This window comes from Spermophilus citellus (genome assembly GCF_964194105.1).
Source record: "Spermophilus citellus genome assembly, chromosome: 4".
Lineage (NCBI taxonomy): Eukaryota > Metazoa > Chordata > Mammalia > Rodentia > Sciuridae > Spermophilus > Spermophilus citellus.
This window is the reverse complement of record NC_138185.1, coordinates 34,238,204-34,265,181: the sequence shown is the minus strand read 5'-3', so window position 1 is coordinate 34,265,181 and position 26,978 is coordinate 34,238,204. Positions and strand designations below refer to the sequence as shown.

General features: G+C 35.3%; 1 protein-coding gene across 6 annotated transcripts in view; it reads right to left on the bottom strand.

Moving 5' to 3' along the window:
- PLCB1 (phospholipase C beta 1) overlaps positions 1-26,978 on the bottom strand; it is a 718,158-nt gene that overhangs the window by 184,289 nt on the left and 506,891 nt on the right. For all 6 annotated transcript variants that reach the window (XM_081292670.1, XM_081292671.1, XM_081292672.1 and 3 more), the window contains 3 exons: positions 26,715-26,815; positions 25,332-25,498; positions 1,574-1,720 (listed from right to left, as the gene is read on the bottom strand). In XM_081292670.1, the coding sequence (XP_081148796.1) occupies positions 1,574-1,720; positions 25,332-25,498; positions 26,715-26,815 (415 nt within the window). The remainder of the gene's footprint in view (positions 1-1,573; positions 1,721-25,331; positions 25,499-26,714; positions 26,816-26,978) is intronic.

Sequence of the window (26,978 nt, the reverse complement as noted above, 5' to 3'; positions counted from 1 at the left end):
TCTAGTTTAGTTCAAATGTCTACAGAACTCAGACCATATGATTCTTACTAGATGGTCTCAAATTATGGGCAATCACTCTGAGATAGCCCATTCTGGCTGTCGAGAGGCAACATTGCTCTTGAAGAATAATTTCTAAGTTCTTTTTCACCCATTATGGGATATTGGGCCAATGCTAGATTTGATACCAACAAAGTGTGCATTTGAAGGCAGAAGGAATAAATCTTTTAAAGAATTTTTTTTTAAAAAGAACTGATCAGTTGTCAGATTGCTAAACCCTGTGGAATTTTCATGGACACCTTTATGGCTATTCAGTGCCTGGGTCTCTCTTGTCTTTATAGGCATTTTCACTGGTGGTCTACCCTGCAGTACAAACCATACACCCCTGGACAATGAGCCAAGAACACATCAAAACCACCCCCATGGCAAGGAGAGCATTTACAAAACACAAATAGCAAGTGAGACCCAGACTTCAGTTCTGTTGTGTTAGATCTGGCTATCTTATATATGTGAGGATGGTATGAAGCAAGAATGGGATGTGGTTTTAGAAAGGTGTTTTTATTTTTCTCCCAGCTTCAGGTTTTCTAGAAAGACTTTTTAAGAATTGCCACTAGAGATCTGCTATACAGAAAGTATTTTAGAAGAAATGCATTTTGATTATTCTCAGCTAATTAAAATCTATATTAAATTGTTATTTCTAAACTATGATAAGACAACATATATGTGTATGTTTGTTTAAATTATGTGTATATAAGTATGTAAAATATATTTTAGTATTTTCCTATGTAATCCATTTTTTATCATTGTCCCAGGTGTGGAATAGCTATAAAAATTTTAACATAGTATATAATATAATGATATAATACATAATAAGAAGAATATAATTAGGTTGTAATATAATAACTATAATAATATTAATATTAACTAATATTAGCATAGTTATATGTATATAAGTTCTGTATCATGATTTCCAACCTATTTTAATGTACCTTTGTTGATTTTATTTGAATATTCAAAGAATTAAAAGTTTGGGATTGAATGGGTTAATGATCTCCCCAAAACCATGACAGAATTCAATTTATGATCAATAAAGGAAACATATAATTGTTTTTTCCTGCTTTATTATAATTTTTACTATCAGGAATAAATTACTATTCACAGATCAATTTGTTTTTGTTTAACACCCTGTTTCACCTTGAACAAAATCAATTTGCCTTCAGTAGAAGTTATTAAGAGCCATGGAACTCTTCTGTAGATGAACACAGCCCACAGATGTAGGTGGGACTGTAAGTGGCTTTGAACATAAGATTTGATTCCATTATACAAAATTCCATTGGTCTGAAGCTAAAAGGTATGGGTACATTTAAAAGACTTGAAAACTTAGGCCTGGAGAAATGGCGATATTGCTTCGCAAACAGGGATATGGCTGCTTATTAAGGGTGGAGACTTTGGTGGTGGAACCCTAGAGTTCCCAGAGGCATTTCTGAGGAAGTAGAAGAAAATTCTCCTATACTTTGAAACAAGAGAAACTTGAGATTACTGAAATAGTAACAGTCATAAAACGGTGAATTCATACCTGTGAGGTAGGTGTTGTGCGAGGAATTAATGAAATAGTGAGACAGGGGCTGAGACATGTCTTCATTCAAATCCAGTTTCTCAGGTGAAACGACTCCATTTTCTTCTCCACTCAGATAGCGCATAAATCCATCTACTGATATCTGTCCTGGAGGAAAGGAGATGGAAGGAGATGTGAATGTATTGTTTTCAAGGGTTGCTGGTATCATGTTACTTTCATTACTCACCACCCCAGAAAATTCTGGAGGCATCCAGGGTAGAAGGCAGCAGCCACAGTTTCATATAAAAATAAGCATTACCTTAATGAATAGACACCAAAATGTTATTAGTGCTTGTCTCTGAGTGATAAAATTTTTGGTGATTTTTCAAAATTTTGTATTTCGAATTTGTTACTTTTATAATAAGAGCTATGCACAAGGGAATTTATTATTTAAAATTGAAGCGAAAGTGTTTTCAGATAATCTTTTTCTCTGAAATAGAAAATAAAAATGGCCACAAATTAGTTTTTTCTCAGAATAAAATATCGAACTCTCATAAAAGGGGAGGCCTTTAAATTTTATATTTTTAATAATTTTACTTCAAATGGAGGAAATAATGACTTATACTTTAACTCAGATTTAGAAATTTTTCTTTCACTGTAACTTTTTGGAGGTGACTATTCCTAAATATTGAGGTAATGCTTTTATTTCAGCTTTTAAAATGCTTTTACTGAGATGTAACTGACAGATAAAAATTGTACATAGTTAAGGTGTGCAATGTGATGTTGTGAAACATCTGAGACAGTTCTTTCTCATGGAGATTTTTTTTTTTTTGCTGTCCACATCTTTCTATTTTCATTTTTAGTCAAATAAAATGAGATTATTTTTCATATGAAGTGGACAATTAATTTACTAAGTAAAAAATTTGCATAGAAACCAGGTTCTAATATTAACCCTACTAAAAATTAGTCATAAGTTCCGGAGCATGCCACTTAATTTTTATAAATATTGATTACTTCATGTGTATAATATGAGAGTTGAAATGCATACTCTGGAAAATCCTTTCCTTTGTTAAAAATTTATAATTCTATCATGAAAAATTTCAAGTATCACGGAGATTTTTATAGATACAGAAACCCACTTTAACTATCTAGGTGTATCACCACAGTTTGTTTTTCAACTTTAGTAATCAAAGCCTCAGAACAACAGTGTATTTATAGGTAGTAATGATATGAGCACTAACCACTGGACAGTAGCATGTCTTTTTTAATTGTTGGAAAAAGTTTTGTGTTAATTTAAAAGCTCATTGAAGAAAAACTAGACAATGCAATAAGCAGAGAGGAAACTTAAAACTTTTTGAACATATCTAACTCCTTCTTCAGAGAAGTAAAAACCTTGGCAAGTCTGATCCCCCTCTAAAAAATAGTGTGCATATAATTCTTCTATGAAGATGAAGTTACATTTACACTCATATAATTTTCAGGGAATCCCAGGGGTACTCTACCACTGAGTTACATTCCTAGCCCTTTTTAGTTTTAAAATAGGCTCTTACTTAATTACTTAAGCTGGCCTCCAACTTGTGATCCTCCTGCCTCCTCCTTCCTGATCTATGGGATTATAGGTGTATGCTAGTATGCCCAATTTACACACATCTATAACATCTATAATTAATATATGATATATAATGACTTTATTATATATTATATATTGACATAATTTATAATGTTATATAGTATATAATATTGCATATGTTATATATAGCATATAGTATTATATGCTATTATATTATTATATAATATCTGTATATAATTATGATTATATATTATAGGATGTTAATATATTATTATACACTTATGCATTATTGTATAATATTAATATATAAGATACTTTATACATTTATGCACATATATAATTAAGCAACCTACTTTTCTTAAGTGACCCATAAAGAATATTTTCTTGTGAAAATAAATTCCATACAGATAAAATATCTAAAATCTACAATATATAATTATATTTTATAAAGTATAAAACATAAAAAATATGTATATTATATATATGAATACAAATAAATATTTATATATAATTATATATAAATGCATATATTTATAAAATATAAAATTATGAGAAGACTAAACAATAGTCTATTATCATTTATCATTATAGTTGTTTATAATTTTTTCATTAGTATAAATGATATTGCATTAAATTCTTTGATAGTTAAATCTTTTTTTAAAATTTGTCTTAAGTAGTTTTACATGACAGTAGAATGCACTTATATACTTTGATGTATCATACATAGAAGGAATATAATTTCTCATTTTTCTGAGTATACATATTGCAGAATCACATTGGTCATACAGTCACATACATACATACAGTAATAATGTCTGTTTCATTCTACTATCTTTCTTATCCCCACATCCCCTACCTTCCCCTCCTTTCACTTTTCTCTACCTAATCTAAGGTAATGCTATTTTTTTTGCATTACAATTCTTAATCCACATATATACCACAATTTTTGCATTTCTGTTTGTATTTAAAGTATGTTGATACCCTATTCAAGTCTTCATACATGTGCTTTGTATAATGATGTCCATCATATTCCACCATCCTGGCTAATCCTCTGCCCCCTTCCCTTCCCTCCCACCAGTCTTCCCTATCTAGAATTCATCTCTTCCTCCAATGCTCTCCCTCCCTACCCCACTATGAGTTAGCCTCCTTATATCAGAGAAAACATTCAGTATTTGTTTTTTTGGGATTGGCTGACTTTACTTAGCATTATCTTCTCCAATGCCATCCATTTATCTGAAAATGTCATGGTATTGTTCTTTTTTAATGCTGAGTAAAATTCCATTGTGTATATATGCCACATTTTTTTTTATCCATTTATCCACTGAAGGACATCTAGGTTGGCTCCACAGTTTAGCTATTGTGAATTGTGCTGCTATTAACATCGATGTGACTGTGTCCCTGTAATATGCTGTTTTTAAGTCCTTTGAGTATAGACTGAGGAAAGGGATAGCTGGGTCAAATGGTGGTTCCATTCCCAGATTTCCAAGGAATCTCCATATTGCTTTACACATTGGCTGCACCAATTTGCAGTCCCACCAGCAATGTATGAGTGTACCTTTTCCCCCACATTCTCACCAATGATAGTTAAATCTTTAAACCTAACTTTATTTCTGTAGGATGACTTCCTGAAAATGGAATTGCTTATTCAGTGATTAAGTATACTTTAAGGCTTTTAATACAGATAAAAAAATTCTTTCTGTTAAATTTCTGAAAGTTGAATCTTTATCAATTACACATCAAGGAGTGTGCTATCTATAAATGGCAGGGCTAATGCAATTTACCATATGGCAAATTTATTGTTATAGCAAAATTTATTCATGTCTAATAAATTTCTCAAGGTGACTGATGGCTACTTTTTCCATATTCTGGAAATGTTAGAGTTACATCACCTTTAATATCACTCAAACATCAGTAAAAAGAGAAGAAAGAAATTTAGGTATTGGCTCTTTTGATGCAAGTTGCTACTTAATGAAGGAAATGCCTTTCTAAATAAATTTTTAAGTAGGAAAAATTATTTGCACCATGGACTGCTTAGAAATGAACTGAAATGTAAAATTTGATAATTTCAATATTGATAAGAGGAAAAATGCTTTAGAAATGGTTCATTCGCATGCAACCAATTTTTAATAGATGATATAGTTTATAATTTCAAATAACCATCACCTAACAAATCTATCACCCTGATCGTGCTGCCATTAAAAAGGACACCTGATTACTGTTGTTTATGACTCCTGTTTATCGTACATTTATGGTGAAATGCAGAAATCTATTTGGAATGATTTTGGTTTTTGGAAACAAACCAAAAAGTCAACCTAGAGCCAAAGCTATTTCAATCAATGGTTTGAAGTATAAAACTTACTAAGGTAAAAATTTATTAAAAACTCTGTAATTTCTTCATTGTCTTCCTTTTCTCTGTGATAAGTCCAGCTTGTCTGGTACTTCTCAATCTAGAGGCTCCATTCCTCTCTCCTTCCCTCTTCTTTTCTCTCTCCTTACCTTCTATTCACTTAACAAAGAGTTATTAACACCTGCCAGATGGTAAGTACACAAAAAAACAGAGCACATAAAACTCAGTCCCTGCCTTCAAAGAGCTCATAATCTAATAGAAAACAAGACCAGTCACACCATGAAAACCAATTATGGGCACCCTCAAAGGCATATGTGCATTTATATCTTTGTCATTCCTTGGTGTCTAACATGACACTTTGCACACAGGATTAAATCACTTCTTTTGCATGATTGTAATGATTTAAAATAGAAAATAAATTGTTTTGAAATGGAAAGATCACCAAGGTCTGCATAATTTTCTTTGGTTTTATCTTCTAATATGGTCAGATCATATGAAAGTGCTAGTATTGGGTATTGCTAACCTATCTATGCAAATGGCAATTTCATATAACTCAATCTCTAAGTACAGCTTTCCTTAGAGGATAGACAGTAAATGCAATGTCTTCAAGGAATAGGAAAGGAAAGGAATGTGCCTGCAGGATGAATGTGCATACTGGGAATATGGAATTATGCTGCCAATTTAGTGGAACCCTGGTAAGTGTGCTTTCCTTCTAAAGTCACACCAACTATGTCAGCAGAAGTTAGTGTGACCTAACTGACCATCTTCATGGTGCTGGATTTGACTCGAAGAGTGTCAATTTGTAACTTTTATTTTGCAGGAATTAAATATCTTTTAATCTGGTCAGCAACTTTTAAAAGTAAGTAAGACAAACTATATGCCAACAAAGCATAGATGACACTGGAATTTTAATGCCAGTATCAATTCTTGTTAGTGACTTCTGGGTGGTTATATAGACAAAGATTCTGGACTGTGCTTGTGAACAGTGTCATAGTGCAAGACAGAAAACAAAGTGAGTGTGTACAAGCTACAAATGTCATCCTTAAATGAAGATAGTATTGTCTAGGTCAAAGTATGATTTGACACAGGACAAAGAAAGAATCAAAGTTTATTAATTACTTTGTGAGTAAACCAAAAAGATGATAAAGCCATTTCAAAGGAAACTATGAGAAATCATATATATGTATTTATTATTCAATATTCTAAACTATATACAGATATATATATTTTTATTTACATATATGAATATGTATAAACTTTCCTTTTTTTCTGTTAGGAATAAAAGTCAGGACCTTCTACATACCACTGAGCTATATATATAGCTCATTATGTTTATTCTAAATATTATGTTTTATGTTTATGTTTATGTTTATGTTTAACATTGATTAGAATCAGTAAAAAGCAAGAATTAGATGGGTCAGTGTTTTTGAAGATTGTTTACAATTACATTAAGTAAGTTAAAAATGCCCAGTGAAAGAAGTATCTAATTTGGGATCAAAACAATGAATGAGTTTGAAGGGCAGTTCAGATACAATATGACTGCCAACTGTAGGCAGTAACCAGGCATCCAATTTTCAACCCCAGAGCTTTGCCTTGTTGACAAAGGAACAAATGCTCAAGATTTTTGATGCATGAAATGACTAGGCAAAGGTAAGTCAAAATAAAGAAAAGCCAATGTAAAAGTAAGGATAAAGACTAGTCAGTGTGTAATCTGGAGGTGTTGGCTAAGGATTTAGGAGCTCAATTGAAAAAACTCAGATGTTTTGGCATAATAAGTTTTTCTGAACTATAGTTCTGATTAGTAAAGGCTTGGGGACAGAGAGCAGACTCAGAGGACTTCCCTGGATTCTGTATAATCTACAGCTAGAAGATTGCTGTTGCCATTGACTTAAATTAAACAATCTTTTTTTTTCTTAATCTTGAACTATATGTGCAAAATTGCTTAAAATTTTCTTATTGTCCACTAAGGAGCTCAGAAGAATGAAAAACCTTGAGAACTGAGATAGGAAAACAAATTAGTAACAGCACAAGAAATTCATCTTCTACTCCTGCCAGCAAAAACTGGTCGGGAAGAAATTCCCTAACTAAAAGATGAGTAAAACTATATGGAATATGGACTCTGAAGTTTCCTCTAGCTCTAACATTCTATGAATTCAAGCAGGCCAATATGTTATGGATGATTACTTGTTGAATTAAAACAAAATGAAATGTCACATATTAGAATGAGATTATGTAACATCAAACCACAGTGAAAAGCAATGCTACAATTTTCTGGAAGAAAATCAAGAAGAAGAAAAGTGAAGTTCAGAAGGATAAGGTCAGCTGACAGAGGCTAAAAATAAACCCCCTTACATATGTTCTTATTAAAGATCGGTATGCTTTCAATTTGTCATGTCACTCATATAATGTCACCTAAATGTCTTTATAAGCATACATATTGTCTGAACCACTTAAAGCCAAAGCATGAAAAACATAAATCCCTCAAGGAATGGAACAAAATACTGGTCTATGAAGCTGTTCAAAAGAAGTGTTCAATGAAGAAGGAAACTGGTGTTGCAAAAGGGAAACACATCTGACTCATATGGGAAGAAACCATCTTTAAAGAGATACAGAGGAAAGTGGTATGACCAAATGATGGTTCCTGGCAGTCTTATGTCTCCTCATTCTTCAGCAACACCTTTGCTGCTAAGAAACTCTCAAATATTATGCAGTTCTGCAAAGCTATCATGGCCATCTATGGTATCCTCCCTCCTTCTGGTTTTCTCCTTTCCCTGAAACATATCATGGTTGAGACTTGGCTGATGCCCTCCTAAAAGTATTCAGGAAGACACAAACTCAAAATTCTATTGTGACATAATGAGAACTTAAATCACATTTTAACTACACTGCACTGTGTCCAGGGACAGTTGGCTGCATGTAGTTCATTCTTACAAGTGCAAGACAAGGGTCCTTGAATATTTACTGAGATATGGGCTAATCCAATGCTTTCTCTAAACCAGGAGCTATCTCATGGGTTTTTAGGGACAATTAAGAATAAGGAAAATTTGTTTCCAGAAAAGGGAGCTCTAGAGAATAAAACAAATGAATGATCTAGAAGAACTTTTTGGATTAGTTCTCTCTTATCCTTGACCCTGATCCCTCTTATCTGATGAATTGAAGGGGGAAAAAAGGATAAGGAGTAGTCAGTGTGTAATAAAAAAAGTGCCAGCTAATGTTTTTGTTTTTTACTTCTATATCTCAAAATAATATGCTGGTATTACTAGTTTTTGACTTTCCACCACAGAAGATGAGGGCATTGATCTTTCTTTATCTCCACTTGCAAAACACACAGTTATGTTATAGTTAGGTAAGTATTCAGTGTTTATATTGTCATGACTATGAAATCTATTCAGAGGTGAGTTGTAGAATACCCAACAATTATTTTTCTTTTCATGCACAATTTTTAATTTTTCCTGAAGTTAATAAGTGTCTTGTTTGTCATTTGCAAAATTTATTTGCATGTATATCTAGTCCACCTCCAAACTTCTTCCAGTTATCTAGACCTCTTTGGAATATATTCAAACACAACTCTTCTTTGATTTACAGTCTCTTCTAAAAGTGTTTCTTGGAGCTTTCTAACTTGCTCCATTGTAAACTGATCAATTTCCATTTTCTTTATTATATTCTCTGTTAAATCTCTTTTATTTTTCACATACCATGTCTCCCTCTTTCATAGTTTGCCATTTTATTTTAGTTGGAATACATTTATCAGTTGTTTCTTGAGTAAAGGTTCATGAAGGTTAAAATTTTCAAACAATGCATGTCTAAAAATGGCTGCATTACACTTGAACCCTTAGTTGTTAGTTTAGTTGGCTATAATATTCTAGATTGAAAAGTTTTTTCTTTCAGAAATTTGGTCCATTATTTTTCAGTATCCAGTATAATGTTAAGAAGTCTGAAGCCTTTTCTGATTGATCATCTGAAAAATAGTTATGTGGTCTTTCTTCTATTTTGTATAAGTACCTCTGGAATTTTTCAGCAACTTTGGCCTTAATTTCATGAATTTCACATTGATATATTTTGTTATAGTTTTGTCCATATCCCCTATGCTAGGCACCTTTGAAAACTTTAGTCTGAAGCCTACTCACCTTCTGTTTGGAAATTTTACATAAATTATTTATATACTAATTTCCTGTATTCTTTCTTTCTGGAACATTATTTGGTCCAGTTTTAAATTTTTATTCATTTTCTCTCTCTTTTTTTTCATTTGCTTGCTCTATTCTCTGGGATTTAAAAAAAAAATATTTTCTGTTCTGTCAGTATTTTGTTTCTGCTTCCCTATTTTTAATGTCTATGAGTCAGTTTATGGTCTGACACTTCTTTGTTTCACAGGTGCAACATATTTGGTTATTTTCTTAAGGATATTAATGATATTTATATATTTAAAGAATTATCATTACATTTTCACTATGTTCTAAATACTTTTTTATTTATTTCTATTTCTAAAAAATAAATTTTCCTCATATGTCTAGTATTACTATTGATTATCTGTTTATATTTAAAAGTGCCAGGATAAAAAACTGATTGGACTTATGAGTACATTTGGTGGCTTCAAAAGCATGAGAAGGGATCTGCCTTTGTCTCTTGGAGTAATCTCTAATGTTCATAACATTAGGTCTTTCTTCTTGGCTCAGTCAGAATCCTTAGAGAAGTTCTCATTTTTTTTTTTTTTTTTTTTTTTTTTTTTACCAGGAGAATATAAATCTGGATCCCAGCGTTCTAGGGCCAAATGAGGGAAGAGATTGGAAGTCTCCACATGTAGATTTCTATGATGGCCTTACTTTCAAAATGGGAACCCTTGATCATCCTCATTTCTTCTTTTATCCTATCTCCAAAGAGTAAATAATTTATATCTCTCAGGGAGCTATTTCTTAAATAGCTGTCATTCCCCTTATTTTAGTCTTTCTCTTTAATCCCACTTCTAGAGGGACCTGGATTATCAATCCTGAAACCTTAAGATTTTTATGAGTAACTTGGATTGGTTCTCCATTTGTCATATAGTTAAAGTATGATCAGTTCTTCAGATCTGTTATAGCTATAAACATACAGACAGCTACAAAAATTATAATTGTCTTTTACCTTATCCCACACTCTTACTAGATTACACTTAAAAAAATCTTTCTTATAATGCAGTACTAATATGGATTTAAGAGAGTCTAACTGAATGAATATATATGTTCAGTCCACCATATTTATCTGGAAGTTCCATGATCTTTCTACTATTCTATATTGCAACTGTTTTTGTTGATAAAATTTATGAAGCCAAATTTCAAAGTGTTGTCATTGCTCCTAGCATTTTTAGGCAAAATTCAATTACCTGGGAGGAACCAAAGGTTGGCTTTGCCTGGTTAGGAACTTATGGTGGGGTTCCCTGGCTTTCTTGTATCTGTATCTTTCTAATGAAAAGCATGCAGTGACTAATATCTCATCATGGATGGCACTGTATGGATAATCTGGCAGTCAGGTATTTCTTGCTGTTTCTCCCGGGTGGAATGGAATCAGAGTTACATAGGCAGCTTGAATTCACAGGTATTCATCAGGTGAGAAGTTACTCACACTCCTTGGTGTCTCTTGCCAACCTCACAAGGATGCTTTGTGTAGAGCAGGCATGGTGGTGTGTGAAAGAGCTGTCAACACCTGAGTTTCTAAAGGGGTGACAACTGAATCAAGCTGGCCTTTGATGATTTGAGTGCTGATGCCTTGTCCAACTCCCCTCAGGGGGGCCATGGGATGAACCCCTCATGAGTTCACTCAATCAGCAGAAATCTGTGTCCTTAATTGTAATTTTATTTTAAAACTCTCTCATGTAATGTTGCCATTGGAGTGCAAAACACTGCTGGAGATGTTATACAATTAGATCTAAAAAAAAAAAGTGAGGAAATGTCTAGAAAACTAAATTCTAAGGCACTGAAATAAACTGTGTGTTTAATCTTGTCATAGGTAGGAGTGTTTAACAGATGAGATATTTTCCCCTTCATCTTTCCAAAGTCCCTTTTAACTTTTCTCCAGAACAGTTCACATCAAAGCGTTCTATCTTTCGTCTCAGGAAAGGGAGGGATGGTGAAGGAAGGAGAGAGGAGAGAAATAAGGGTACAATTTCTTCTTGGACCTGAGAGTAGTCTAATATCAAAGCTTTCTTGTCCTCAAGTCTAGGAGAAGTCCCAGAAAAAGTCCACAGTCATCAAAACAGACCAGAAGAAGGGGACTAGGATAACTCAGAGTATGGCAGATCATTCCTTAAATGATAAAAGAGTAGACTGTACCTCGTTATATTGAACACGGCAAACTATTGCTCCATCAATTCACATTTCTCTGAACCTCCTTTTCTCACTTTTGGAGAATTTCCTCTTAAGTCCATAGATTAAAAAGTATGAGAAGCTTATGAATATGATTTTCAATAGGCCAGGTAACACAAGTGGATGTCCCTTGTTTATACTGAAACTCCTGAGCCCAGTGGTGTGTCTGAACCACCTTTTTATTATACTCCATGACCCAGGAAAAAGAGAAAGTGCATAAGCCATGGCAGAATCCAGGGCACAATACTAAAGTGCCTGGAAAGTTCCCCAGTCAGGCTTTTTCCCACTCTGTATGCATTTTAACATAGCATGAATAACAGACATGGAGCTGCTCCTGAGACAGTCCCAAGAGCAGATGTAAAGAAGTGGCAGTGAAGTGTCACGGAAAAAGTCCTGTGGAGTTTCAAGGAAAGAGAACATGGTTGGCCACGTTTATACACAGGACGCTTCTCTTGTTTTATAATGCATTTGGACTTGAAAGGAAATACATACATTGTGTAAGCGCAAACAGGATTGGAAAGAAAGAAAAAGAGAGCCATCTTCTGAAGAGTTGCATCCATTTGATCTATTTCCAGTATACTGTCAAAAAGGACTTTATTTGCTACTTAACTGCACACAAAATTAACTCATTTTGTCTTCATCGTAACTCTATTAGTGGTTACCATTTTTGTGCCTATTTTATAGATAAGATATCTGAACGATGTGGCTTGCTCAGGCACATAGCTCTCAGTAGGGCAGGATTTGGAGTCAACTTTTTGTGTTCTAGGCCTTTACTAATGCTGCAGTGATGAAAAAGAAACCACAACTTGTCTAGTAATAGAAGGTGAAAAAACAATAACAACAACTACAATAATAATAAGATTACTAAGCACTGACCTTGTTCAAGGCACAGAAATCCTATGAGAGAGGGACTTTTAACTTCCCATTTTTCATTTGAGTAAATGGAGGCTCAGAGAGGTAAGCGCCTTGTCTGGGTGCACAGGGACAACTAGTATGAAAGCTAAACAGGAACACACGCTGAAGCAATGAAAAGACAGATGGTGGTGGGTGTGACTGATGATGTTTATCCACATAACTCCCCGCACTGTCCTGGATAAGGAACATGGGCGATGGAAGAGGGAGTGTTTTGCCTGGCTGGCAGTGGCTTCAATCTGGTCACCCTGCATCAGTCCTAAAAATAGCCCTGGATGTGACCAAGGAAGACTTTCTCCCATGATTTGCTTATCTCTCTAAAACGTGTTACTTTAATCTTTCTGTTAAAAGAAGCTGAGTGTAGGCAGACAAATGACCCGTCTGGCAGAACCGTGAGGATTAGCTCTTTGAATTGAATTTGTCTATCAAGGTCCAAAATTCTTTTCCAGACTTAATTTACATTCTAATCTCTGCATGTCATTTAAAGGCATCTTCTAGCATTTTTCTTTTCTAACCCATGAGTTTAACATTTAGGAAGAAAAACAAAATACAATAAAAAAAAAAATCTTGTTATGCCAACGTAAGAATAAGAGAAATGCTGAGCTGAAGAGGTGACATTGTTTTGTGACTTTTGCAAAAAAAAAAAAAAAAAAATCAGGTTAGCTTGAGAAAATAAAAACAACTAAACACATGCAAATAACATCTCCAAAACTTTGCAGCACAGTGAAATTCTGCCTTGGAAGACAGATGGCCCATAAATATACATAGAATCATCACACAGTGGAGATGGGTAAAGTGGACAGTGTGTCTGCCAGCTAGCATGGGCACCAGCCTCATTGTATTGAGCCAAATGCCAATTAGGCAGGTTCTGGCACCCATATGTCTGGATGTCGGTGGGATTAGGTGGTTGAGAATCCATTCATCATCTTTCAGTCTTCACCCTTCATGTAATGACACCAGTGCACACTGAAACACTACTGGTCCAATGGCTTAGCACCTCCTTAAATCACTTCTAAGTTCAGCATTGAGAAGTCACTTTTTGGCTTACATCTATCCCTGGTATTATGACCCTTGTGAATTCTGCTAGCTCAGTTCACAGAAACAAAGTTCAGATGGCATTCATATAGCATGGCTCACCAAAATCTATTTGCCCACTTTCAGAAATAATCTATTAAATGTTCTCTTTCAATTACTGTTTTTTGGACATGAACTTTGCAATCGTTACTGCAAAATTTTGCTATTTAACATGGTATAGAAGCAAAATTTGACCCAAAGAAGCTTCAACAGTCCTTTTAAGTTGCTAATGAAGGACAAAGACAGGATTCAGAGTAATATCCTTCTTTCGTGAACATAGTTTTAGAACATATTTGGAGCCTAGAACTGCGTAAGTACTATTTATCTTTAGAGTTAGAGGTTCTCAGAGGCTAGAAAAAAGTTCCAGTGTATTTTCTCAGCTTCCTGTGACATTGCTTTACAAAAGCAGATCTTCCATAATGGTTCTTGACCATAGTGCAAAGTAGACAAAAATGTTTTAAATCCTCAACCACAATGTCATGCTCCTTAGCCCAACTGGACAATGACTTTCTAAGGGCAAGAGCCATGGCCTTCACTTTGTTTACATCTCTCCCTGTGTTTAGTACACAGGCAGGCCAACAATATATGCTCATTCATGCTTTCTGATGAACTTCTTAGAACATGATATCTCTTGGTGTCTCAAATGCCACCTAACTCTAATCCATATTTCCTTTGGGCCTCTGCTCTGTGGCATTCCTGAAGCACAGCATGCAATGCTGCTTTGCTCTTCAGAAGCTTTCGGCACATCCTTCCTCACTGTTCTGATGAGACAGGAGATTCTAATATATCGAGAGCATGTGAGGCTAAGAATGGCACCTTACCTTCCTGGCTCAAGGGCTGGCACAGGCAGCAAGGCTCAAAAAAAATGCGTATTAAGTAAATACATGAATGAATTAGCCAACAGTAGCATCAAGGCTGCATTTAGGTCACATGCAGATACCCTTCCAGACTACATCTCACTAATTCCCTCACCAATAAGCATATGCTCCTGCCACTCAAGTTTTTTGACTGCCCATCGAATCATTTTTTTTTTTTTGTCATAAAGTGTGGATAATAACCTGGACTTGAAGATTTGTTGTGAGGTTTATATGGGATCACAAGCAGGTAAAGAAATTGAAGAATTTCTTGAAAATTGCTAGACCCTCAATGAAAAATTAAACTTCTCTTTCTCTCTAAACCTCCCTAGCACATAAAGAACACCCTGTAAATATTTGCTAGATGAACAAATGAATATATGTATCTTAAATTATAATTATTCTATCTATATTATGTCTTGAATTATAATTATTTGTAATATCATCTCTTCTTGGAATTACATGTTCCTTGGCTTTATTTTGATGTTGGTGAGCTTTCTAGTAGTTATTTTTTTTTTTTTTTAAGAGAGAGTGAGGAGAGAGAGAGAGAGAGAGAGAGAGAGAGAGAGAGAGAGAGAGAGAGAGAATTTTTAATATTTTTATTTTTTTTTTAGTTCTCGGCGGACACAACATCTTTGTTGGTATGTGGTGCTGAGGATCGAACCCGGGCCGCACGCATGCCAGGCGAGCGCGCTACCGCTTGAGCCACATCCCCAGCCCAAGTAGTTATTTTTTTAAAAAAATTTATTTATTTATTATGTGGTGCAGAGGATCGAACCCAGTGCCTCACCTATGCTAAGCAAGTGCTCTACCACTGAGGCACAACCCCATCCCCTCTAGTAGTTCTTAAGTTAGGTGGGAAATACATGTTTGCTAGATTAAAATGTCCATGCAAGTGTGTGTTAGAGTAAAGAAAAGAGTATGATAAGTATGTTAGTCAACTCTCCATGACTTCGACTTGAGGAAATCAATTTAAGGACAAATACTTGCAAGTTAAGGAGAAAAGGTTTATTTTGATTCACGGATTTTTTTTTTTTAAGAGAGAGAGATTTTTTTTTTAATATTTAGTTTTTTAGTTTTCATTGGACATATCTTTATTTTATTTTTATGTGGTGCTGAGGAACAAACCCAGAGCCCCGCACATGCCAGGCGAGTGTGCTACCGCTTGAGCCACATCCCCAGCCCTCATAGCTTATTTCAGAGGGTTCAGTCCATAGCTGCTTGGCTCTGATGCCTTGGGCCTGTGGTGGCACAGTATATCTTGGTGGGGAGTGTAAGGTGGAGGAGGTTCATTTACTTCATGGTGACTGGGAAGCAAAGAGAAAAGAGAAGGGCCAGTGTCCTTAATATCCCCTTCAAAGGCAGGCACTGAGTAACCCAACTTCCTTCCACTCCTATATGTGCAACTACCTCTCAACAGCATTACAAGCTGGCAACCACGCCTTCAGTATATGAGTCTTTGAGGGACACTTGAAATCCAAACCATGACTATGAATTTCAGGTACGTTGGGGGCATCTCTCCTTTGAAATGCTGGAGATTCTTGGTAAAGTTGCAGAGCTGGATGGACAAATCCTTTTTATATGTGACCGTAGTAAGCATCGTTTTGCTGGTAATGAAATTATAGCAGACCTTCTTGGTGCACTAAGAGATCTGGTTGACTGGACTCCCATTTGCATCTATTTGCCTAATGGCCAACTTTATGTCCAATAGACTGGAAGTGCCTGAGAATGAACACTTCCTAAGAGCATACTCAAACATAGTGATGGGTGTTCTTCATACAAACATAGTGATTATCCCAGGACTAAGCTCTGCTTAGTCATGATGATAATTGGGTTGATAAGTCAACCTTTATTGACCGTCTGCATTCTTTGTTCCTACTCCCTACTAGTGCTTCCTGGCATCTCCTCTCAAACAAACTCATTGCTCTTGAATTCTCTCCGAGTCAGTTTCTGGGGGAACGCCAACAAAGTCATATAGCAACATTACCAAGAAGCATTTTTGGCTCATTTTCTATGTGTCAGGTGGAGTCTTAGGTAACAAGATTTATTTTGTTTGTCATCCTCATGAAAGTTCTTCATAATGCTATTCCTAGCCTAGAGTTAACTTTGCTCTTATGATCGGAATCCTAGAGACTGCAATGATTCAGAGTTGAGACAGAGCTCCTGGGATCTCCATAATGTACTAATGAAATCATTGGTCACTCTCAGCTTCCTGGCGGTGTTCCCTGCAGGGGCATATTTTCCAGCTTTTCAGTTAAGTGTTAGAGTTGATGGTCCACACCTCATTTGATCTGGTTTCCTTGTGGTCATGGTTTGTTTCTCTTTGCATTCAATACATTTCCTTATTCATTTCCTGTAAATTGATTATTTAACAAAACAAGACTCTGGGCATGGCAGTGTTGGGAGTCAAGTGCCTGTAGCTTGGTGACCTTTCCCCCAGCACAAGGCAACTTACAAACTGTTCCTTTGGAGTGAGTCAGAGTTCTACCTGACTCCAGCTGAGAAGAGAAATAATTGAACAGTCCATAATTGTCAGTGGGAAATTATGCTGAGAGGTTACATTGAGGGGGGAAAATAGCCATTCTCTGTTTTGTCCCAGTTGCTCACACAAGAAATGGCAAGGTATCTGGGGGTCTCATCTGACACAGTAAGAGGCATTAACAAAGTGTGGCAGACCATGGAGTGGCTCAGACCACCACACACACTTCTCTACTCCTTAGGATTGGCATTTGACTTTGACTTTTACTATTTATATTTTTCCTGTCTGGTTATTTTCTGCACAAAGGAATTTCAGCTGTGACTAGACATGGCTGTGACTTTCTGGCTAAACTGAGCTGCTGAGCAGACGTTGAGGTCACCAAAAAAAAAAAAAAAAAAAAAAAAAAAAGCCAAAGGAAGAAAACACAGGATTCCTGGGCCAGGCCTTTGGCATTCCTGGGGCCCAGCCCTTGCCTCCTGGGAGAAAAGGAAATGCATTAAAGGAATACCAGAAAGGAAGTTGCAAGTCAACCAATGAATAATGGACCCATAGTGGCTACCTTGATAAAAGAGTCGTTTTATTTTTATTTTTTTCATTGGTAGACAATCTTGAATACTTTGCAGAACATAAGAAACAGAAAGCTAAGAGGAGCTTAAATTTTGCTCACAGACAACAATGCCATTCTTCTGTGACCTTCCACAGAGGTTAGAAAGTCAATAGATGGAATTTAAATGGAATCCCTATCAATAAAATACTGGTGGCTTTTGGCAATGTCCTCAGTGTAGTCAATTAAGGCATGAAAAGAATTAAATATGTCATATAGTTTTCATCTGTCTTTGTCTTTTGGGAAGAAAATCTATCTCCTTTGAGTTAACTTTGTTCATTGGTTTTAGTTCTTTCATTTCCTCTCTTGCTATGCAGGTAATCTATATAAACATATTTAAATGGATGCCTACTTGAATTTGAGGCAGATCTTTAAACCAATCAATACTTCTTCCGGATGAGTGGTTTTTAAACTGAGCATCCTGCATCTCCTGGGGTTTTGGCAAAGTGACTACAGACAATGGGTGGGGTGGAGGGCAGGTAGGGCTGTCATCACCAGTGGTATTCCAGACTCTTCTTGACTCATATCAAAGTGCTTTTAAAGGTTTCCCCCATGTATTGGCCTTTCTTGAAAGATGTTGTCAGAAGAAATGGACACTAATAAAAGGATGCTACATCAAGGATAAGTTTGAGAACCGCTGCTATTGATGCTAATTGCTAACTTTCAAGTATAATGCATTTCTTTACTAAGCAAGACCTGATGGTGGCTGCCCTGAGGGAATCTAGTAGCTGCCATGGAACAAAGAAAATATGAGTCAGGGTCACCACTTTATTACTTCCTTAGCTCCTTTTCTATGATCTGAAAATTTGGGCCAAATGGCTAAGTCCCTTGTAAATATGAACTCCCATGATGTGAAGCCAATGACCACGGCTTCATGAATGGTAACTAGTAAAATCATTATCTGATAATATGGAAAGAAGGAGTTGATGAGTTGTGGGCACAGTTCTTTTCCATTTTTTTTTTTCTCTTGAAACTCACTAACTCTTCCGTTACTTATATTTTGCTTTCAACTCTGTTAAGAACATTGTTTGTCCAAGTTGGGGGTCTTCCAAAAGTTGAATATGAGAGTCAACAGTAGAGGAGAAGAGACGTGAGAGGAGAAGGAAGGGCAACTAATAAATGGAAGGTCATTGAGCAACGTACAGCGGATGGATAAATAAAGCTCAGTACACTGGGGGATTCTGCAAGAAAGTAGATGATATGTATCACAACTGTCACATGAGGGGTAAGGAAGATGAGGCATTTATTTTCTGACTACTCTTGGGGCCATGAAGTTCCAGGGAATTGCATGATGGCTGTGGTTAGGCTGGGAGAAGACTGGAGAGTGGGGTGGATGCTGGTGTCTGGGTTGAAATGCTGAGCTCCCAGAGGTGTAGAAAAACTGCTGTCATGCTAGTGTCACTCCATTTTATAGATGAAGAACCTTTGGCTCAAGCAAGGAAAGTCACATACCTGAGGTTTAATGGCTTAAACATGCCACTGTGGCAAACTTTTTGTTTAATTCTGTCATGTTTGATCCCTCAAGGATGCACAATAGAGATTGTTATAATAATCCTCTTCAATTTATGCTTTTTGACTTCTACTTAGACAAGGAGACATGGTACTGGGAAAATATGATTTTAAAAAGTCTACTTGGAAAGTTAAGTGATAAGAAAGTAAGAGTTAAGTGTAAATCCTTATATCCATAACTATAATTCTATCTTAATAAAAATATAGAAAAGAGCACCAAAGTCAGAAAGGAACATTTTGACAAATATGACATGGCATTTTTTTCAGGTTTCATCATTAAATAATCCTAACTTATTCATAATGGTGAGCTAAGTTAAATAAGCCTGGTAAGATGGGGGAGACAGCCAGATTTGGGAATGCCTTTGTCCAAAGCCCCACATTTTATTTCCAGACCCATAAATGTTCAAAATAATTGGGTGTAAATAAATACCAGTGATCACTTTTTATCAGTTCAGGTCAACTATCTATGTGTAGTGGACAGTCTTCTTTCTACAAACATCTTGCTTAATTTGTCTAGCAGTCTTTGAAGTGAATCAATTATTCCAAAGATGAGAAAACTATGGATGGGGCTGATCCCCCCCTCCAAAATCAATGGCAGCCTAAGGTAATGTAAAGACTCATGATTAGGTTTTGATTTCTGATTCAGTTTTAGTGGAATCTACTATTTTTATCTGCCCTGTGATCATTCTTCCACGTCCCATTTAAATTTTGGGTTACTGTTTCTCTTCCACTATTGTCAGTCCACAAGTCTTTAACACCTTGACTTTTTTGTTGAGTTTTGGGGCAGGGGAGTACAGGGGATTGAACTCAGGGGTACTCAACCACTGAGGCACATCCCCAGCCCTATTTTGTATTTTATTTAGAGATGGGGTCTTGCTGAGTTGCTTCGTGCCTTGCTTTTGCTGAGGCTGGATTTGAAATTGTGAGTCTCCTGCCTCTGCCTCCTGAGCCCTGGGATTACAAGTGTGTGCCACTTGCCCTGCCAATACCTTGACTTTTTGCTTAGCTCTGCCAGTAAATTCCCTTTTTGTGCTTCAGGTTGAGTTAAGCATCTTTTTTTTTTTTTTTTTTTCAAATGAAGGAGTCCTGCCTAACACTATTGTAAGCTTTCCAAGTCCAGAACTCTCTCTCTCTCTCTCTCTCTCTGTCAACTTCTTAGTGTTGATAATAATGCTATAATATAGTTCAACTCTATCCATATTTTAAATAAAACTCTATTGAAACAGGATAGTTATTTCTTCTGATACTTTCATTATTAGCTTAGGTCTATCAAAAGAAAAAACATTTGCTATGTGTGACCTATGTGTCCTTTGCTTAAAACCAAATTGCTTTACCATTATGAATTTGAGTTCATTTCAGTTATCAAACTATTAACTTGGTGAGTTCTGATAAATACTAAAGGGGATTATATAGCTGCATTTTATGATTTAATTGAAATAAATTGAGGACTCTTTTAGACAGTTCTGATAAAAATTTAAGAGGAATAATGGATGATAAAAAGGGGAAGAGACATGGAACTGAAACCTCTGCTAACATTATAATCTGCTATATAAATTCAGTTATTTAACAAATACTAATGCACACCTGTTCTCCAAAGAAGAATAAAAGCATGAAAAAATCCTATGGTTTTCTTTTGGTTTGGTGATTGGTTTAAGCAAAACTTAATTTTCATTTATGGATGCATCAGTTGAATCTTGAAGTTTGTATTGTTACCAAAATATCATCAATTTGACTATTTTATTTTTCATGCTAATTTTATTCACTCTCATTTTTTCTGAAGAATTTAAGTGATTAAAGAAATTTACTGTGCTCAGGAGATATTAGTCTTCACACAATGGAATTCATGACCTTTTGGTTTGGGATAAGCAGAGATTGTTATGTGTTTCTGTGTCAAGAGGATTCAGGTCAACAGTAAAAACGATTTGGCAGGGAAGAAACATTTGCTAACTTGGGGGGCCCAGCATTTCTCATTGTGTGATTTAATGTTGTAAAAATAAAGCAATTAAAACAGACACTTTTGAGAACAGTGTCTTCTGAGACAAGATTCAAACTCTTTCTTTGTGCAAACCAAATATGTGACTATTTGGCTCAGAATGCACAGAAGCACTTGGATTATTTACAATCAATGTACACATCTCCCAAAACAGAAATTCTAGCATAGAAATGTGGCCAACATGCTAACTAGAGCAGGCCCATCGTCTCTTCTGGATTTTCAATTCACACTTTGGTGTGCTGCACATTTGGCCTGTTAGCCTGTAGTCAGCTCTGACATTTAGGCTGTAGGTCAAATTAAACTTTTTTAAATTTTAGGCTCTCATTTGAAAATGATAGAAAACGAATATTAAAACTAAACACATATATCAACTTTGTGTATTTAAAACTTGCTTTAAAATATATATAGAGAGAGTATATATATGCATGTATGTATTCATACATCTACTTATGTTATACTACATATTTTATGTATGTGTTTTATGCCTCTCATTTTCTAACAGACAGTCAGTATGGAGTGTCTTTCTCAGAAAAATAAGACTAAGTTTGTGGATCAGCACTAAGATCACCACTGATTTAATGTTTGGACATATTTGAGGTACTAGTTAAAATGAAAGCAGAAGAAAAACATTATAATAAAATATTAAACTTCTCCACTTATTCCCTCATATGTTTATTGATCAAAAGGTACTCAGCACTTAACTGGAAATTTAAAACTTGGTTTCTTCAAGAACATGTTAGTATTAGATCTTATATAAGTCACCTGACTTCAAAGACTTGATGTGCCTGTGTGCAAAATGTTAATGTGCTTTTTTTTATTAACTTTTTTTTTTAGTTGTAGCTGGATACAATACCTTTATTTTATTTATTTATTTTTATGTGGTGCTGAGGATTGAACCCAGCACCTCACATGTGCAAGGTGAGTGCTCTACCACTGAGCCACAACCCAGCCCCTGTTAATATGCTTTTAAAAGTCTCAAAATAAATGAAAGCTATTTCCTTGAAGATCCATACCACTCTATTAAAGTCAAACAAAAGTTTATTAACTTGTACTTTGTTGAAGCCTACTTATAAAGGAGACATAAAAAGGAGGTTCTGAAAAGATCTTAAAGTCAAACATCAAATGTTATAAGTGGAAAAACCAAATCAAAAATTGATTTTCATCTTCACACTTCAAACTCTACTTATTCAAGAATTGCAATCTAATCCAGTGATTTCCTAATTCCCTAAATAAATTTAAAAATTGTTATCTTTTGACTATGAAATAATAGTTAACACAATGACACAATCTTCTCTAGTCTTCTTTGTTCATATAAAAACAGCCAAAGTGGCAAATAAAACCACGTGGTATGAAATAGCTCATATTCAACATAATTTTGTTACTTAAGGTTTTGGGTTAAGAAAGAAATGCTGGGATTGAAAATAAGTTTTTTTCTAGGTTGCTAATGGAAAACTTAGAAAAACAACTCCCTTGGCTCAGTATTCATATAGAGTTGCCTGTCCTCAGATCTCTTCAGACAGCTTGTAAAGAGTGCCCTGCGTTCAATAATGATAATCATAATTTATGCCACTTAAGGAATGATTATTGAATGCTGAACTAAACACCAGCATACATCTTCTCACTTTATCCTTAAATAAGGCAGTTATCACAATTACACGTCTTAGAGCTGAAGTAACCTTACTAAGGTCTTTTGTAAATTGACTAGTTGATACCTGGAGAGGTGAATTTCTTTCACATGGACTGTGGAGGAGAAAAGATGACAGATCTCCTGAATTGTCTCTGTAGGTCTCTGGGGTGGTTGGCACTCTAGCCAAATCCCAGGGATGAACTCCAAAGTCCCTGTCCTTCCCATGTGCTAAACAAGACTTTCAGTAGAGATGGCATAAAGAAAATTCCTCTGTTTAGGGACCTCCAGGGGATAATCTCAAGTCATAAACTGGGGCACAAATACTTTATATGTCAATTACTAGATCACACCTACAAGTCTACAGTAAGTAATGCATCATGAGCAGGTTGATCTTCTAGGTGGTGGGGATGAAAATACCTGAGGAATAAAAACCAACACACTCCATCTCAACACCTCAAGGAAAGAGTTAACACTTATTCATCCCACATGTGGGCCACACACTCTTCTTTCTAAATACCATGCAGACATTATTTAATGCAAAATCACAAGCCAATGGAGAACTCTTATCCTTTCAGTTCTAAAGATGAAGTAATTAAGACACAGAGAAATTAAATACCAAGACCAGGAGACCAGTGGATCTCAACTTTGAAACTGTTAGGGGCACCACAGTTCTTTGTTGCTTCTCTATATTGTGATTAAGGGTGTTACACATCATTCATATCAGTGTCATATTAAGTCATAGGAAGAGAAATATATTTGTTTTAAAAATATACCTGAATTTTATGCACCTGTTCTGATTATGAAATCCATACCTCATGCACTTACAAAAAGGCACTAAATAATCATACTAATGCTGGGAAAGTCTTAATTTCCATTAGAGTCAAGATTGGTTCTTCTTGGATCATGGAGTTCTACAATAACCAGTCACAGATTTTCCCTTTGTACCTTCTAGTTCATCTAAGTCATCAGAAAATGATAAATGGAGGTGTCACATAGCAGCTGGGGCATGGACAATCAGCAGTGTGGTGTGAAAAGAGGCAAAAGGGTACAGTTGATGCTTAGGAGGCCTCATTGATTTAAAAAACACTTTCTGTTTTCCCAGTGTCATGGGCTGATCACTTTAAGAAGTTATGCTGGATTTGTTATAACATCATGTTGGTCATTTTTGGAGAAGCTCAGACGTCATAAGGGTAATGCTAAGCTATACAGGCAAAAGCTTATCCAGCAAGTTGCTCCCTGTGTAATGAGGAGGAGAAATACAAGTGGTACTAGGGAAAGAGGCAGGTGTGGAGGGGCGGGCCTAGCCCTGCCAAGGCACACTGTTGGGTCAGTTGCTTCCTTTGACTGACCTCACCTCCATGGCCATGAGAAACACGAAGACAATAGAGAAAAGCACTCAACCAAAAACACAAATAAAAATGAAAAAAATGTTATCTAGAAATTCCCTTTTAACAACACGCAGAGAGAATATTTTATTTTATACTAAATACATTTATTTTATATTCAGAGGACCAGTTGCAGAATAAGTATGATGAGCCAAAAAAACTTTTTAATCTCTTCTTATGACGACCATTCTTATTTGTGACTTTTAAGCTTGGTAGAGCTATTTCTGTTATTTTATAAATTGCCCACATATTAGCATGTAATTTATTCCTTTTCAATAACTGGAACTTTGCTGTCCCTGCTTATGGAATAGGCAATTTGCAATAACATGTTATAACGTATTGATTTTCTAAGTGAAGCAACTTCAAGGCAGATGAAATTTAATCTTCATGGTGGAGAAACAACCAAAGATCTTGTTTGGGGAAAATGTTCCACATATAATTCAAAACTTCCAGCAATTAATTCTTTCTGATCGTATTTTGGCAACTGACTTCTCCTGAATTAAAAATGTAAATTTCTAAATGAATTCTATGCAACTTAGAGCTGCCTATTTTATATCAATTTTTTTGGACTAATGATTAGTTTTTCTACTAACACTAATTTTTTAAATATAAAAGATCAGATTTCAGAATATTTTCCAAAGTGGGTATAAAAATTTGTCAGATCATGTAAATTGCAATAAAAGAGTTTAGTAGACTGAATATTCTTTTTGGTTTTGGAGATTTAGGCTACTTCACAGAACTTACTAGAAAGAGAACAGAAAGGGCAACTTTAAGTTAGTGAATTTCCTATATGAGAAAAATGCACTCACTCACTGGATAAATCTGAAGCAAAACAAATAATGAGATATTATAAAGATATATATTACATGCATACATAAACCTAAAATAAATCACACACCAAAGTTAAAAAATAAAAATCTATTTTGGCTTAAACAACCAGTGATTTCAGACAGAAAGACAAGGAGGTTTACAAATAGGGCAATTGACCTAAACAGTCTCTGAAGTCTTTGATGTCCCTAACTACCAGAGTGCCACCCATTCACAATGGGGAATAAGAGCTTCCCTGTGGTGTGGAACAAAGTGTACTGACCTTTCTTGGCGAGGCTGTTATTGGGCTCATACTTCTCAATCAGTACTTGGACTTGTTCTTGTTTCAGAGGTGGGTAAAGTATTTCATTTAGCCGGGGATCTCGCTGCTTCAGGTTGATAAAATCCATCATCTGATCAACAGTAAGGTATGGTTTGCTTTTGGCACCACTAAAAACAATTAAAACCAACAGTTTTAATATTTTCCCCTTTAACTCTTATTTATGAACTTATCTACAGAGAAGCAAAACCATTCCATACTTGAAAAGCTATATAAATTCTTAGCTTGCCCCAAAAAACATACTGTGACTCCACCATAATTTCTGTATCCCTATGGGCTATAAATTGTCTTTTATAATCAACACCACTAAATCCCAATACACCTGAAAATTATCAAATCCCTAAAAAAATACACATTAGGAAAACTCTGCATAGTTTGTGTACAAAGGCACTTTAAATTAAACAGAAGTATGGATTTTTAAATTTATGACACTAACACTATGATTAGTCATCAAACTCTCAAATCCCATTTAATCATTTAAAGTTATATTTGTACCTCATTCGTTACTTTAAAAAATAAACAACCTACTTAGGTATGTTTTTCATTTCATTAAGTTAACGTTTCATAAGTGTCTATAACTTTTCTAAATAATGTGATTTGAATTGCCCGTTACAATTTAATCAACAACCCAATGACAAGTTCAGGACTGTTGATATTCAATAAACACTTAATGGCAATAAACATCACAAAGACATCCAACATGCAATGTTATTTTCAGCAGAACTGTTTGCCTATCTTTCTCCTTACTTTTTTCACCAATTTTGGATCGATTTATTTTGTATTTATGTAGATTTTAGTGTGTCAAGAAGGGTAAACTGCAAATTTCCCACACATGCCTTGATGTTTTGGTTTATTCATTTTTTTCTTAAATTTTTTTTTCAGTTTCTTTAAAAAAGATAGGCATATATTTGTAATTTGTAACATAAAAGCAAATAATATTCCAGCTGAGAGGGTTCTTGGTAATTCAAACTTCTTCTTTCACTGATATGGTTCAGATCAAATAAGTGGTTCTCAGTCACAGATCTTTCTGGTACACAAGTCTATTTCCAACTTAGCCAAGATACCTCCCTGTTCTATCTTTAAACCCCACAGAATCATGTGAGATGCTAAACTAACAGGAATCATAAATCATAAATCACTCATTAAAATCAGTGGCTCCACCTCAGGACCAAGAACATGTGATCATGCCCAACAGATCGCTCAGGAGCATAGACTTGGTGTAAGGTTTTCTTCCATCTCCTTCTAGTGCTGCTCAAAATCCCATCTAGACACTCTGAGTATCAATGCAAGCTGGAAGAAAATGCAGATTAAAATGTGTCCTCTTACAATTCTGAAAAGATGTTATCAATTTCAGGTCGAGGGCAAAGATTATTCAGGAAAACTCTGTACACATCTGGAGTGAAGTCCTCTTGAGGTATGGAATCATTCTGAGAAATAGAACGACAGAGTCAGCATATGGTCCTCTCTCCTGTTTCTTCTTTCTGTCTCTCCCCTCCCTCTTGTCCTCCCTCCTTTCCTGTCTCCCTGTCTCCTTCCTTCTCTTTTCCTTTCTTCTAGGAGGTCTGGTAAATAAATATCCAGAGCACATCC